This window comes from Asterias amurensis, chromosome 17 (assembly GCF_032118995.1).
Source record: "Asterias amurensis chromosome 17, ASM3211899v1".
In the NCBI taxonomy this organism is placed as follows: domain Eukaryota; kingdom Metazoa; phylum Echinodermata; class Asteroidea; order Forcipulatida; family Asteriidae; genus Asterias; species Asterias amurensis.
This window is the reverse complement of record NC_092664.1, coordinates 5,514,143-5,527,361: the sequence shown is the minus strand read 5'-3', so window position 1 is coordinate 5,527,361 and position 13,219 is coordinate 5,514,143. Positions and strand designations below refer to the sequence as shown.

The window sequence follows — 13,219 nt, the reverse complement described above, 5'->3', positions numbered from 1 at the left end:
TGTTAGTATTAATTTTATGAGGTAGCAAGGCAGGACAGCCACTTCAAGGTGAGGGAGGGCTATTCAACTGATTTGGGCTAAACCTCCTTGAAATCAACTGTCACCAGGGGCATGTTGCCGACTACTCCTGGGGATGAAACTGGGTTACCCCCTTCACAGGCTTTAAGGACATAGGCATGGGTATCATCCACTAGGAGCCTGGCTGTGAATGCACTAGGAGAGGGCTACTGCGACAATGAGCTTATTGGCACCCACTACTGGGGCTGAAACAGGGTTACCCCCTCACAGGCCTTTAAGGATATCATCCACTAGGAGCCTGGCTGATAGAGCGTAATGCACTGGGAGAGGGGGCTACTGGCTACTGCCACCAGGAGCTTATTGCCACCTACTCCTGGCATGCCTGGGGCTGAAACAGGGTTACAAATGTACGGGTAGATACGTGTATCATCAACTGAACTAGGAACTTAGCTGATAGAGCCAAAATTGAGCACTGCATCTTCAAATAAAATAATATTTAGGATGATATCATAAACACTGGTTACTGATGACAGAAAAGAAAAGTGCTGATGCAACAAAACAATAGTACTATGAAATTTCTATCTACAGATCTAAATGTGAAGGTTTAAGGTTAGGGGTGAGATGCCACAATGTGATTGGCTAGTCACCTTCGTTCACTGGTGGCGTACAGCAACGCTCACCAAGCGAAGAGGCACCATCACCGACGCCAACAACAGATGATCCTATGATATGGTGCAGATATTAAATGACGTTAGATCGGGGAAGGGTACCAGTTAGGATGTCATAGGGATGCAGATGGAATGTTAGGATGAATCCAGGGAAAGTTAAAGGAAAACAGTAAACCTTCAGATCTTCATTTGTGTTAGTAACTTCAGTTTGAAAAAAGTCATTTAAAAGATTTAGGACCAGTAAAAGTTCATTGTTTTATTTGGTTTTCCTCATGTTTCTAAAGCACTGTACATACTCCGTGCTTTCCTGAGTCATGGGAAAATAAAAGCAGGAATATTACTCGGGTGGGATTCGAACCTACAACCTTTGCCACTCTAGAGCAGAAGTTTTACCTCTAGACCACTGAGATTGCCTGGTAGCTAGAACTAGTTTAAATTCAATATTTTAGCAGCTGGTAACGCAACGGGTTAATAGATTTTTAATTTGCATCAGGAATCAGAATATTTGGTTTTACCCATACACTGATGTGGTTCAAATCCCACCTGATTAATGTCCGTGTTTTGCTCAAAAGACTTGAGATAAAAAAAATCACTGTATAGGTAAAACCAAATAATAATCTTTATCCCAGACCTGAGCCCTATTTCAAAAAGATGTTAAGCAGAAAATACTTAATGACAAAAATGTATTGCTAGGCAAGCCGTATGCGCATCTCAACATGTATATCAATGAAGCACGCAGCATTCCCAGTTTGATTTCTACGGCACACGTACGCAAACCCACACGCACACACTCACAGACGCCATGTCATGGGGCAGGTATTTGTGTGGTGACGTCTTATTCCGTACGTACGGCCTATAATGTTGATTCAACAAAAATGGGAAGGTATAAAATTATGGGGTTCCTATCTAGAGGTGAGAGTTACGGATTAGGAGAGTGTTAGGGTCAGGGGTGAGATGCCACAATGTGATTGGCTAGTCACCTTCGTTCACTGGTGGCGTACAGCAACGCTCACCAAGCGAAGAGGCACCATCACCGACGCCAACAACTGATGATCCTATGATATGGTGCAGATATTAAATGACGTTAGATCAGGGAAGGGTACCAGTTAGGATGTCATAGGGATGCAGAAGGAATGTTAGGATGAAACTAGGGAAAGTTTTTCCTTTGTGTTAGTCACTTCAAATTAATGAAAACAACTTTACTGGAAATATGCAAAATCACCAGTTGAAGAAGTCCTATTTATAAGATATAGCAAGCACCCTTGCCTACAGGTTTCCTCAGGCTTTGGAGCTGCAGGTTTCCTTATGAGGCGTTCTTAGTTTCATAACCAGCAGTACGTGTACATAATAACAATAAAATGTACTTTTTTTGAAGTCAATTAAGTTAAGAAGTAGATTTAAAACTATCCATCAATGATTAGTAGTACATTTTAGCCCAGTTCATGTTTCATGTGAATTGCGAAAGCAATTTCCCTGCTTCTCATTTAATCAATTTACGACACAAGGGCGCTTTTAAGGGATAATTATAGCTTGGAAAGAGAACACTTGCGCACATGCAGGGTTACTCATTCAATACTTGCAAACTTAAAGGCACTGGACACAATAATTGTTCGCAAAAAAAATGTAACAAGTTGATAGTTTAAAACATTTTGAGAAGCGTCTCTTTCTGAAGTAACATAGTTTTTGAGAAAGAGGTAATTTCTCACTCAAATAATAAAAGACTTGAGGCCTCAAGCTTTTCTTGAGCACCTGAAAGCACACAAAAAATTTTCAAAAAGGGTGTTTTTTTTTCTTCTTTTATTATTCTCTAGCAACTTTGATGTCCAACTGAGCCCTATTTTCCACAGGTTTGTTATTTTATGCATGTGTTGGGATGTACACCTAGTGAGACAACTGGTCTTTGACAATTACCAAACATGTCCACGAATGATGGGTTTTCTTGAATACCCTAAACTTGATTGTAACAATTCCAATACAAGATTCTCACCTGTCACAACACCAATACCATCGTCGTAGTCCGAGAACTCGCTATCCGTGACTCGGCCAACGGAGGCTGGTGATGATAACTGCTCCCTGCTCCCTGTGTCGCTGTTACGATGTGAGTGTTTCATCTGATGGCGGGCGGGTACCGGGGAAGCCAAGGGAAGAGGGACTTGCTTATTGTGGCTACGGAGTGCGTACAAGTGAGGCTCATCGTCCAATGGGGAGTTCTCAAGATTTAACATCACCTGGTAGAAAAGAAACCATTTGGGGTTGAATGAACACAAATTGACAAGAGTGGTTCTTGAACCAACGACCTCCGGATGGTCCCATGTGTTGTGTAACACATGTAAAAGAACCCAGTGCACTTATCGAAAAGAGAAGGGGTTCGCCCTGGTGTTCCTGGCTGTGGCTGCTGTATGCGCCGTAGCACCTTGTAAACCCTTATAAGTTGCTAAATAATTGGGTCTCAAAATTCATCACTGCAATAACCTATCTTTCTGAAAGTTTGTATATACTCAGCACCTTGAGTACCTTGTTTGGTAGAGACTTTGATTCCATTGTTTATTAGTATTAACATGCTGGCCCTCTACCAACTGAGCTATATAGCTCCTATGTTGGCGGTCTTCCTATTAGTCATTATCTTTGTTGAGGGGTGGCCAGTCAGAAGCCATACAACCGTTAAGAAAACACGTGGCAAACTGACTGAGTGAATTTTAATCAATTTGGGGTTGAACGAAGACAAATTTACTAGAGCAGGGTATGAACCTACAACCTCCAAAGCAACAAGCCGGTGTGACAGGAAATTCTGTCCCCCGGAGATTTCTGGACAACTGTGTACATGGACAAAGCCCATGTTAACTGAGACTTCTCAGTTTTTAAAAGAACTGTCCTGTTTGTTTATTAAGTACTACCTGAGCGGAAGATAGGAAATAGGCCAAGACTAATACTTTAGCTTTAGTGAATCGAGGGGAATTCCTGTTGTTAATTTCACTACCGCGAAGTGATTTCTTAATTGGACTCACTTTTTCAACTTGCTTGCTCTAGTCATGGTCAGGAGACTGTGGCAAAGATTGGACAATTACTATTATTAATATTAAATCTACTCACCTCCCCCATAAATTCTTTAGCACCATAGTGTTCAAAGTCCCAGACCGTGACCTCCAGCGTGTTACCTTTGAACTCTGACCTCTTGAGCGGCCCATACAGGAAGGTCTGGTTCCACTTGGGATTGAGAGTTTTGTGGAGAGTTTTAGTGCGTCTTTTACTCTCGTCGCTAAGGAAACAGAATAAACAAACCAAAAATCAGGAATTACATAAATTTGACACAATTATTATTTTAATGATTAGTTTAAGGGCCTTTCACAACAACCAAATTCAGTTTTGTGATTGTGATGCAATCAAATCAATCAATCAATCAAACGTCATTTGTACAAACATAGGTGCAAAAGTAAAAAAGTCTGTTCTAAGGCAATGAGGCACAGTTGAACGGTTAGTAAGTCTGCTAGAACAGGTGAGCTTTAAGGAGTGTCTTGAATGAGGCAAGTGAGCTGGCGTTTCTGACTGTGTAAGAAACTTATTCCACATTTTGGGGCCATATGTACATGTACAGATGCAGTAACTCTCCAATGACCCCCAAAATGGCAGACAGGAGATCATGTGCAAGTGCGCTGCATGTTTTACAATGAGTCTATACCTCAATGCATAATGACACGGAAAGTCAGCTGTAGCGTCCAATTCAGACACGGCCTAAAACTGTGTTTCTTACCTCCTATCTGGAAGTAGGTACATCTTAATATAAGGATTCCGCAGGTCTCCAGTCTTCTCTCTCGGCTGTAGTCCTTGTATACTGAGTATTGTTACACCTATTTGGTAGCTAGCGTTGTCGTACCACAACTTCATCTGAAATCAAGACAAACCAAAAGTCCTCATAAGTCAGTTATGCTAACCTAAGCCCTGGGGAGTATACAGCCGGTGCAACAAATATGAGCTAATAAGCTAAATCAATCACAAGAACAATCTCTGCCCTCACAGGTAGAACAAGTATATTGACAAAATAGAGAGACCGCCAACAAAGAATGCCGGCATGTTAGTCCAGAGGTCCTTGGTTCAAATCCGGCCCCAGTCAATTTTGTCTTTGTTTAACCCCAAAACATTTCTTATTATAAGGGCAACAAGGAGCAAGTTCGAGTGCATTCACTTAGTCGACTTGATTGACCACTGACTAGCAACACACATGCGCAGTGACACACTCACTCAAACAACTCGTTTGGAAGCCTAATGTATAGTCAAACATAGGTACCATGGTATTCAACACTTCCATTGCCTTCCGCTTTTTCTCTTCTGCGCTTTACACATGTTAGCATGGAACAGTGAAGAAACCTTGGTCCTGAGGCTGGTTCCAAATGGTCGACCACAGGTAGTCAACTAACGGTCGACCACCCTGTGTTATAGTCTAAATAGTCAACCCTGAGTTTACCATGATGCGCACTCTAACTTACTCAATGCTATTGATTTTGAAGTTTGCTGATTTTGAGTTTGTCTGTCTGAATGTCTGTAAATGTTTTTGCCTTTTGTGTTCGTTGTCTGTCTTGTCCTGTATGGCATTACCGAATCAAGCAAAGGCTTACCAAGGGTTGCCTCCATTTCACTAACTCTGCCTCATTCCTACTATAAAACAGTATCATTAGTGTATTCTGTTCGAATGTAAATCACCATTTTGTATACAACCGGCACACATATTATGTGAATTGGAAATAAATGTTGTTGAATTGAATTGAAGTTAACGAACCTGTAGCTCTCCATGAACCAGCGGTGATCCATTACGTCTAGTCATACCAGGACTACCCGGTGATGTGATGGTCACTGAGGGTCTCTTATGTCGTACCTGAGGTGGTATCTCTTCTTCTTCTTTGTGTTTAGTTGTGGACTCATAGCCACTGGAGCCTGTACAGGCACAAACAGAAACACCTACACATCTTACAACGTAATAGACTCGGCAAGTATAGTAACAACAAACAGGATAACAACAGGGTCACGTTTTATAGCTTTCCTTGCCGCAGACTTCTGTGCTTGCGATCAGCATTCTTCGGTGCAGGGCAAGCACCAAATTTCTACACTATCTTTGTATTTAAGCACAGAATGCCCATAGTAACATGGAGGCCTGTAAATGCTTCATTTTTGAAAGGGGCAAGAACACCAAGGCATTTTCTCCTTGGTAAAGGGCACCCTTTGATTTATGAGATAATTGTAAATTTCTCCTGAAGCATTTCAAGGGCACCAAGGCAATGACCAGGGGGCATAGAGGCAATTCTTCTACCGTTGGCAGCGCTCTTCATGGTTTCCAGCAAAGACTATAAACACAAACATTTTTTACAATTTCAGAATGAGTAAGATGTTACAATAAAGAAGTATAGGACATCCTTTAGCAACAGTTGCAGCTCTAGCCGTAGCAGCCAAATGGGATACGTCCTAATAAGCATTTAACAGAGCTGTTATCATTTGCATCTGCAACCAGGGAGATTTTGTACAACAACCAGGGAGATAATGTTTATACTTACAATCAAGATAATAGGAACAAACTTTCCCTACTCTAGGACGTTTTTAAACATTAATTAATTTTCTGGAAACTTTCTGCAGAGTCAGAGAGTTGGCATGTCTGGTAAACATCTCTGTTTGGCAGGTAGACTGCCAACAAAAACTATATTATTGAAATAAGAAGAAACTCATTTCAAGAAACAATTATTGTGTCCAACTCGACAGTGAAATTGTTTCAAAAGACACAAGAAAACAGTTTTTGTTGAGAGATAAAATGTCTTACTTTGACTTGATCGTTTAGTGATGGAATCTGGCCGATTGGATCGGAATTGCTGAGCGATCTTCTCTCTTGTCGTCTGGTCTGTGTCACTCCTGAAGAAATCAAACATTAAAAAATATATATATATCTTGAACTATTTGTGATATTAAACTTGCAGTTGATCACTGGGCATGACGGAACAGAAGAAAGACTGCCACAGTAGGAGATTAAGGTTATTACTATTTAGGGAATAAAAGTGCGAGGACCCGGTCTTCACTGCTTGGTAATGACCAGGTTGGTGGCTGGCGCTGTTAATGGACCAAGTCAGGCATCTATTTAATCATTGCGGTACCCGTTCCTAAATGTATGATTCAAACTGCCTCTAGCAACCAGGCAATCTCTGTTGTCTAGTTGGTAAGACATCTACTAGAACTGCAAAGGCCGTGGGTTCGAATCCCACTCGAGTAATATGCTTCCAAGAACTCAGAAACCCAAAATTAAAAGTGTCATTAATGAGTTGATCTTACCCCATTGGTCTAGCCACATACAGTTCCACCTGAGGCTCGCTCTTAGACTCAAAGATGACGGTGTAGACTTCATTGAAATCTTTCCCTTGTAGGTTTTGTCCGTTCCAGGAGAGTACCTCGTCACCTGTACAGTCAAAATTTAAAACTTAACGTGAATCAAGAGACAAACATTCAGAGAACTTTGTTTCAATTAATCATGCTTCAGGCAAAGTTGAAACATTTGGGTCCAGAATGACACCCCACCCCCCCCCCCCCCAATTATGAAAAATCCTGTCAAAAACCCATGATCCATATCAGTTATTGTCTCTTGAAAAAAAAGTAAGAACAAAAATGCTCTTCAATTATTAAATTGCAAAAATTAGTTAATGGCCTGATGTTTTGACCTTAGCTAGCTTCAATTCTCCAAGGCTAAATGACAACGTGTTTAAAAGCATTAACATCTAGCCTTCGATAAAGACTCTGCTGGCAGGCTGGGGTCAAAAATTCAGGTCATTAGCATTTTGTGTGCATTTATACCATTTGGTTGGTAAGCATTTTGCAACAGCTAATTCTTAATCTGTTTTAAAAACAACAACAACAGCAACAACAACAACTTTGCAAATTTGTAGACATCATCTAACAACAATCAATCATTAGCTACATGTATTAAATCGTTGCGGTACCCACTGCTTAAACATAGGATTTGGACTACCTCCAGCACCCAAGCAATCTTAGTAGTCTACTAGTTCGTATAGACAAAGGTCATGGGTTCGATTGCCACCGAGTAATAATATGCATGTGATTTTGTTATCACAGAACTCAGGAAAGTACTGAACGAATAATCTTTATCCCCGATGCAAATTTAATACCTATTGAAACAATCATGAAGTTTCCAGGTTGCAAAAACACCTAGAAAACTACACGCGTTAATTCGTATTTGATCCAAATAAAAACAAACTTTTGAACAGTTTTCTCACAGGAGTAAAAGATGACCTACTGAATACTTCACAAAATAATTGATTGCGAAGCGGCGATGACTGCTCGAGCACGGGCCGTAATCTACTGCTACATAATTGATGTGTGGACGGGAAGTTTTATTACCAGTTTCCATGGCAACCAGGGGACTACTTATAAAACCTCATCATCCGTGTCAAATGAACCCTACAAACAAAACAATCATTGCAGGTTTACGCTCTCCTGATGGGTAAGTGATCGTCTGTTACCGTGGCAACATGAACATTCAAGACCCATTATCACAACATCCACACTTGAGTGATGAAAGTCATTTTCACCCCATAGTTGGAGGTTAGAACAAGCTAGCAAGTTGCATTTGTAAGGGCAAACATGTTATGGAATTTTTCCTCTCAATTATTAGTTGGTAGAGCACTGTTCCGTTAATCCAGAGGTTGTTGGTTCAAGTCCCACTCCTCAATTTTTCTTTGTTCAAACCCAAACTAAATATTAAAATTTGCCAAAAGCAGTATCTAAACCTTTTTTTAGATGTACTATGATAACCTATGATTGTTTGTGATATGTTTTATGGTTTCTTGCCTGCCTTAATCCCTACTTGGACCAGAGCCTTGCAAGGATTGGGTCTTCAGTCAAACCTGGGTCTAATTTCATATGGAGAGAGGGCCATAAAATTGGGCCCTGATTAAGTAGGTCCCCCACTTGGGATTTTCCTCACATGTTTAAAACTTAACATTTCTCCATCATCTTCTCTACACAAGTATCTTCAGGCCTACAGGTCACAGTGCTACTCACTTTTGTGGATCCATTTTTTCTCACAACACTAAAAACAATAAAACACAACTTCAAAAGAGGATGTGCCCCTGCAAAGAGCTCTGATGATTGATTACAATTTCTTTCCAAATGAGAGCAGCTTTAATTAAAGAAACAATGAATAGGAACAAATCAGGCGATTCCCAAAAATTGTTTTAACCCAAAGTAGTCTATATAATTGCTACTATATGACTAAACATTTTTCAGCTACTTTATATTTTGTGGACTGCAATAAAAAGCAATTTCAACCTTCCCACGGGAACTGGTGTGCGCGATCAATCACTGTCCATTCGTAACACGCAACAACGCAGCCATTCACATGATCCACTTTGACATTTATAACATGTAGTTGATGTTTGTGCCTATACATTAGTGCATAAGTTCATTATAAGATGGTGTGCATATGTACATCGTACAAACTTAAAGGCAGTGGAAACTATTGGTAACTACTCAAAATAACTATTAGCATAAAACCTTTCTTAAAGTAATTTTTCAAGAATTCGATTTTGAGACCTCAGATTTAGAACTTGAGGTCTCGAAATCAACCATCTAAACGCACACAACTTCGTGTGACAAGGGTGTTTTTTCTTTCATTATTATCTCGCAAGTTCAATGACCGATTGAGCTCAAATTTTCACAGGTTAGTTATTTTACGCATATGTTGAGATACACCAACTGTGAAGACTAGTCTTTGACAATGATCAATAGTGTCCAGTGTCTTTAAAGACAATGTATAGGATTAGGAATCACATAGGAAAAGCTGTTGTTTAGTTTAGGCAATGATGAAAACTAGAGGATTGGCTCGAATGTACTCATCCAATAACCAATGATGTACCATCCCTTTATGATATGTTTATTTGCAATCTAGAGGATTGGAATGAATGCATACTCTCTGAAACACCAAAGATGTATAATCACTTTATGATATGTTTTCGTGAGCCAGAGGAGTGGAATAAATTTTTTTTACAAAAACAAACGATGAAATATTTTCTTTACGGAATGCAAACAGGCGACCAGAGTAAAGCTGCGAATGCGAATGCGAAGCGAATGTTGATGCTACAAATTCGCAACGAATATTTCACAGTAGTTGAACTCTGCTCGACTCACTTGCAAATATCGCTACGAAAGGAGGGTTGTGACGTCAAATTCATTTCAAATTCGCTTCCTATTCGCATTCGCATGAAGTATCAACCGGGCTTTATATGAACTCCTTTACGTCGTCTGTGACCGTCTTTTTTCTGGCTCTAGGGAAGGCAATAGTGGGTGATATAAAGAACAGTTCTGTGAAGTTCACGGTGTAATATTTAGGGCAGAGTTGGACGAACGAGGTAGTTTAGGGATGCCATGGGGTGTAGTCAGAGCTGTTATAACATGGATAAATGTACTCAAAATGGCCGTGCAAATGCTACAGGGTCAAATTTTATTGAACCAATACAAATGCCCAATTTCATAGAGCTGCTTCAGCAGAGAACTTATAATCTGCTAAGCAAACAAGCAGATACTAGTTGCACATTCTACATGTCATATAGTAGTTTAGTTGGTAACCTTAATCTAGTAAGCATAATTTTGTTCTTAGCTACTTTTTGTGCTTTTAAGCAGCTCTATGAAATTGGGCCATGGGTTAAGAGTGACACTTACATATAATTGTCACACTCCTATGTGACTACTTTTGAAGTATTACTCCTTTTACATAGCACCATGCCATTTTCATTGCCAAGGTCACCCTAAACTGCTTACAGTTAAAGATGTCACAAGAGTTGCAGAATGAGAGAGGACCAGTTGCTCTTTGACTTGATGCCTCTTTTTCGATTTACCATACAAGTGTTCGCATAGATCAGCCACAGGCCTAATTAAAATGTCTCATATTATGGTACATTTTATTAAACCAATATCAGTGCCAAATTTCATACAGCTGCTTTAGTAGATGTGCTTACCAATAATCTGCTAAGCAAAAACAAGCAGGATACTAGCTGACATTTTACATGTGATATGGTACAATGTAGTTTAGTTAGTAACCTTAATCTACATGTAGTAAGCACAATTGTGTGATTAGCTACTTTTATGAAATTGGGCCATTTGGTTATGAGTGGCAAGCCCACACTGAGAGTGAAAAAGAATGTTGCAGCAAGATCGACCACCCCTAGGAACATGGTTGCATTCTTATACATACCTGCTCGTAGATGACCAACAGTGTCCGCAATGCTCCCTCGCTTGACCTTTGAGATGAATGCTCCGAGCTTGCCGGCTTCCTTCATCTTGCCACCTTTGACCTGTAACCCCAAAATTGCGCTGGAATCCTGTGGTGTCATCGTGTCTCCCTGGCTCTTCTTCAGTATCATGTGACCGATGAATCTGTTGTTGTCAAGGTCAGCTGCCCATGTGACCGGGTGCTGAATATTCATGAGGAACATTGTTGAGGTCAAAGGTTAGTGGATTCAAAGTGATTATATAAGATTAAAATGATGCAAATAGTAGGATACAGATTTAAATCAAAGATAAATGGAAAACATTTAGAAAATTTAATTTTGTTATAATCATTACAAACAAGATGGTCAGTTTAGAAACAAATCAAGCTGCACACACAGAATATTTTTCTCAAGTAATAAGAAAAGATGAGTGTAAAAATACAAAATCTTCAAGAATATTCTCTGTTTAACAATCAAACTTATCATTTAAGTTTGAAATATTAAAAAGATATTGTGAATTCTGTTCTCTTTATTCTACTGTATTTCGCTGACTCGTGAAAAAGTGGAATAATAATTTGTTACTGCAGGACCACTGGTTTTGTTTCTAAACTGACTCTGAAAATTTGAAAATTTGAAATCGCCATGTATTGACATCATAACACCATGGAATCTTAGAAACTCATCAGCTAGTTGGTATGAAACTGTTGTTAGTTTGAATCCCACCCGAATAATATGCCTGTGTGTTTTTTCACAGAACTTGGGAAAGTACTGAGTATACAGTGCAAAACACACGATGGTGTACATTGGACAAAACCAAAATGAATATTCATTAAAGGTGCCTTTAAAATGACAAGATTTGTCAAAACATGCTCATAGGGCAAAAGTGATTTGTAGACTTTTTCTTGTCACTTTTCTACCTGCCCTTTAATAGACTACTGAGTAGGCCTACAGTGGATTTAATCGTAGTTTTATTTAAACATACTTGAAATTTAAAGTGAAAGTTAAAAATAAAGTGAATCGTCAGTTTCAACACCATGTCAACTTGCCAATGGGTGCATGATAATGCTTTATATTTCCATGGTGTTTTGATGGTAAATGATGTCGGAAATACATCTTGAGTGAGGTAGTCTTTGGATTCTACTTTTATAGGGCGGCATTTAGGCTGAATTTCAAAGAGCTGCTTTTAGCAGGAGCAGGATACCAGTGAAAATTGTATATGTGATAAGGACGTTTGGCTGGTAACCTCAGTCTGGTCAGCAATTTTTCTGCTGAGCTACCTTTTGTGCTTAGCAGATTGGGCTCAGGTTAAGAGGATAATTGTTAAAGACTGACCACCCTAAGGCTGTGCCAAATGACCAGTCATATCAGGGCCCAATTTCATAAAGCTGCTTGAACACAAACGTAGCTAAGCACAATAACTTATGCTTACCATAAGTAGGTTACCAGCCAAACTACCATGTTACATGTACAACTCGCGACTGGTATTCTGTATAAATGAAATTGGACTGCTCTCTATGAAATTGGACTATGGTCACAGTCTAAGGGCCACCAAATGGCTGTCATCGGCCACAATTGGCCTTCTATTCGACCACCATCCATAAGACTACCTCAGTCAAGATTAATACATGTAGATACACAATAAATATCTTTTAAAAAAAATGGAAATGCAATGAGAACGATAAACAACTCGACAATTTCTACAAATGAAATGGTAAAAATTGTGGGAGGGAGTTTGGGAGTCGGGTGAAAAGGAAAATGCAATTTGACCACACTACAGCAGCAGGACACTTGACGCATGCATGGCGACCATCCCCCAAAAGCAACAATGTATCTCAGCCAATGGCAACTAAGAACTGACTTCTACCCAGCATGCAGTGCACTCAGGTCATAGGTCAGTGGTGGTGTCTCTTCATAGCCTGGTCATAACCTCTCTGATACTAAACATGATTCTATGGATATGAATCTACGGTAGAATGAAGATTGTGAGTCCTGAAACTCATGAAGTGACAAAGTTAGGCATAATATAAGTATTTTGGTATTTGGAAAAATTAGGAATATATCACTGTACAAGGACTGACCTACATGTACATGGTGTATGCTCTATACATTTCATGCTATTTAATCACAATTTTGTTTGCAAGGGCAACAAAATTGAAAAACAGACTTAAGTAGGAAGAATATCATGCCTACAGAGTACAAATGTGTTGAACTGACTAGTACATGTACATTCACTGATCTCCATAAGGCATTTGATGGCCGTGTCTGAATTGGTGGCTACAATGT

General features: G+C 39.6%; 1 protein-coding gene across 2 annotated transcripts in view; it reads right to left on the bottom strand.

Moving 5' to 3' along the window:
- LOC139949707 (regulating synaptic membrane exocytosis protein 2-like) overlaps positions 1 to 13,219 on the bottom strand; it is a 98,767-nt gene that overhangs the window by 27,222 nt on the left and 58,326 nt on the right. The window contains exons 6-12 of one of the 2 annotated variants that reach the window (XM_071948198.1): positions 10,921 to 11,140; positions 6,990 to 7,113; positions 6,487 to 6,575; positions 5,458 to 5,612; positions 4,435 to 4,568; positions 3,777 to 3,942; positions 2,674 to 2,914 (exon numbers count right to left, since the gene is read on the bottom strand). In XM_071948198.1, coding sequence (XP_071804299.1) covers positions 2,674 to 2,914; positions 3,777 to 3,942; positions 4,435 to 4,568; positions 5,458 to 5,612; positions 6,487 to 6,575; positions 6,990 to 7,113; positions 10,921 to 11,140 — 1,129 coding nt within the window. Of the gene's footprint in view, positions 1 to 2,673; positions 2,915 to 3,776; positions 3,943 to 4,434; positions 4,569 to 5,457; positions 5,637 to 6,486; positions 6,576 to 6,989; positions 7,114 to 10,920; positions 11,141 to 13,219 lie in introns of both variants that reach the window. The other variant, XM_071948199.1, reaches the window with a different exon arrangement.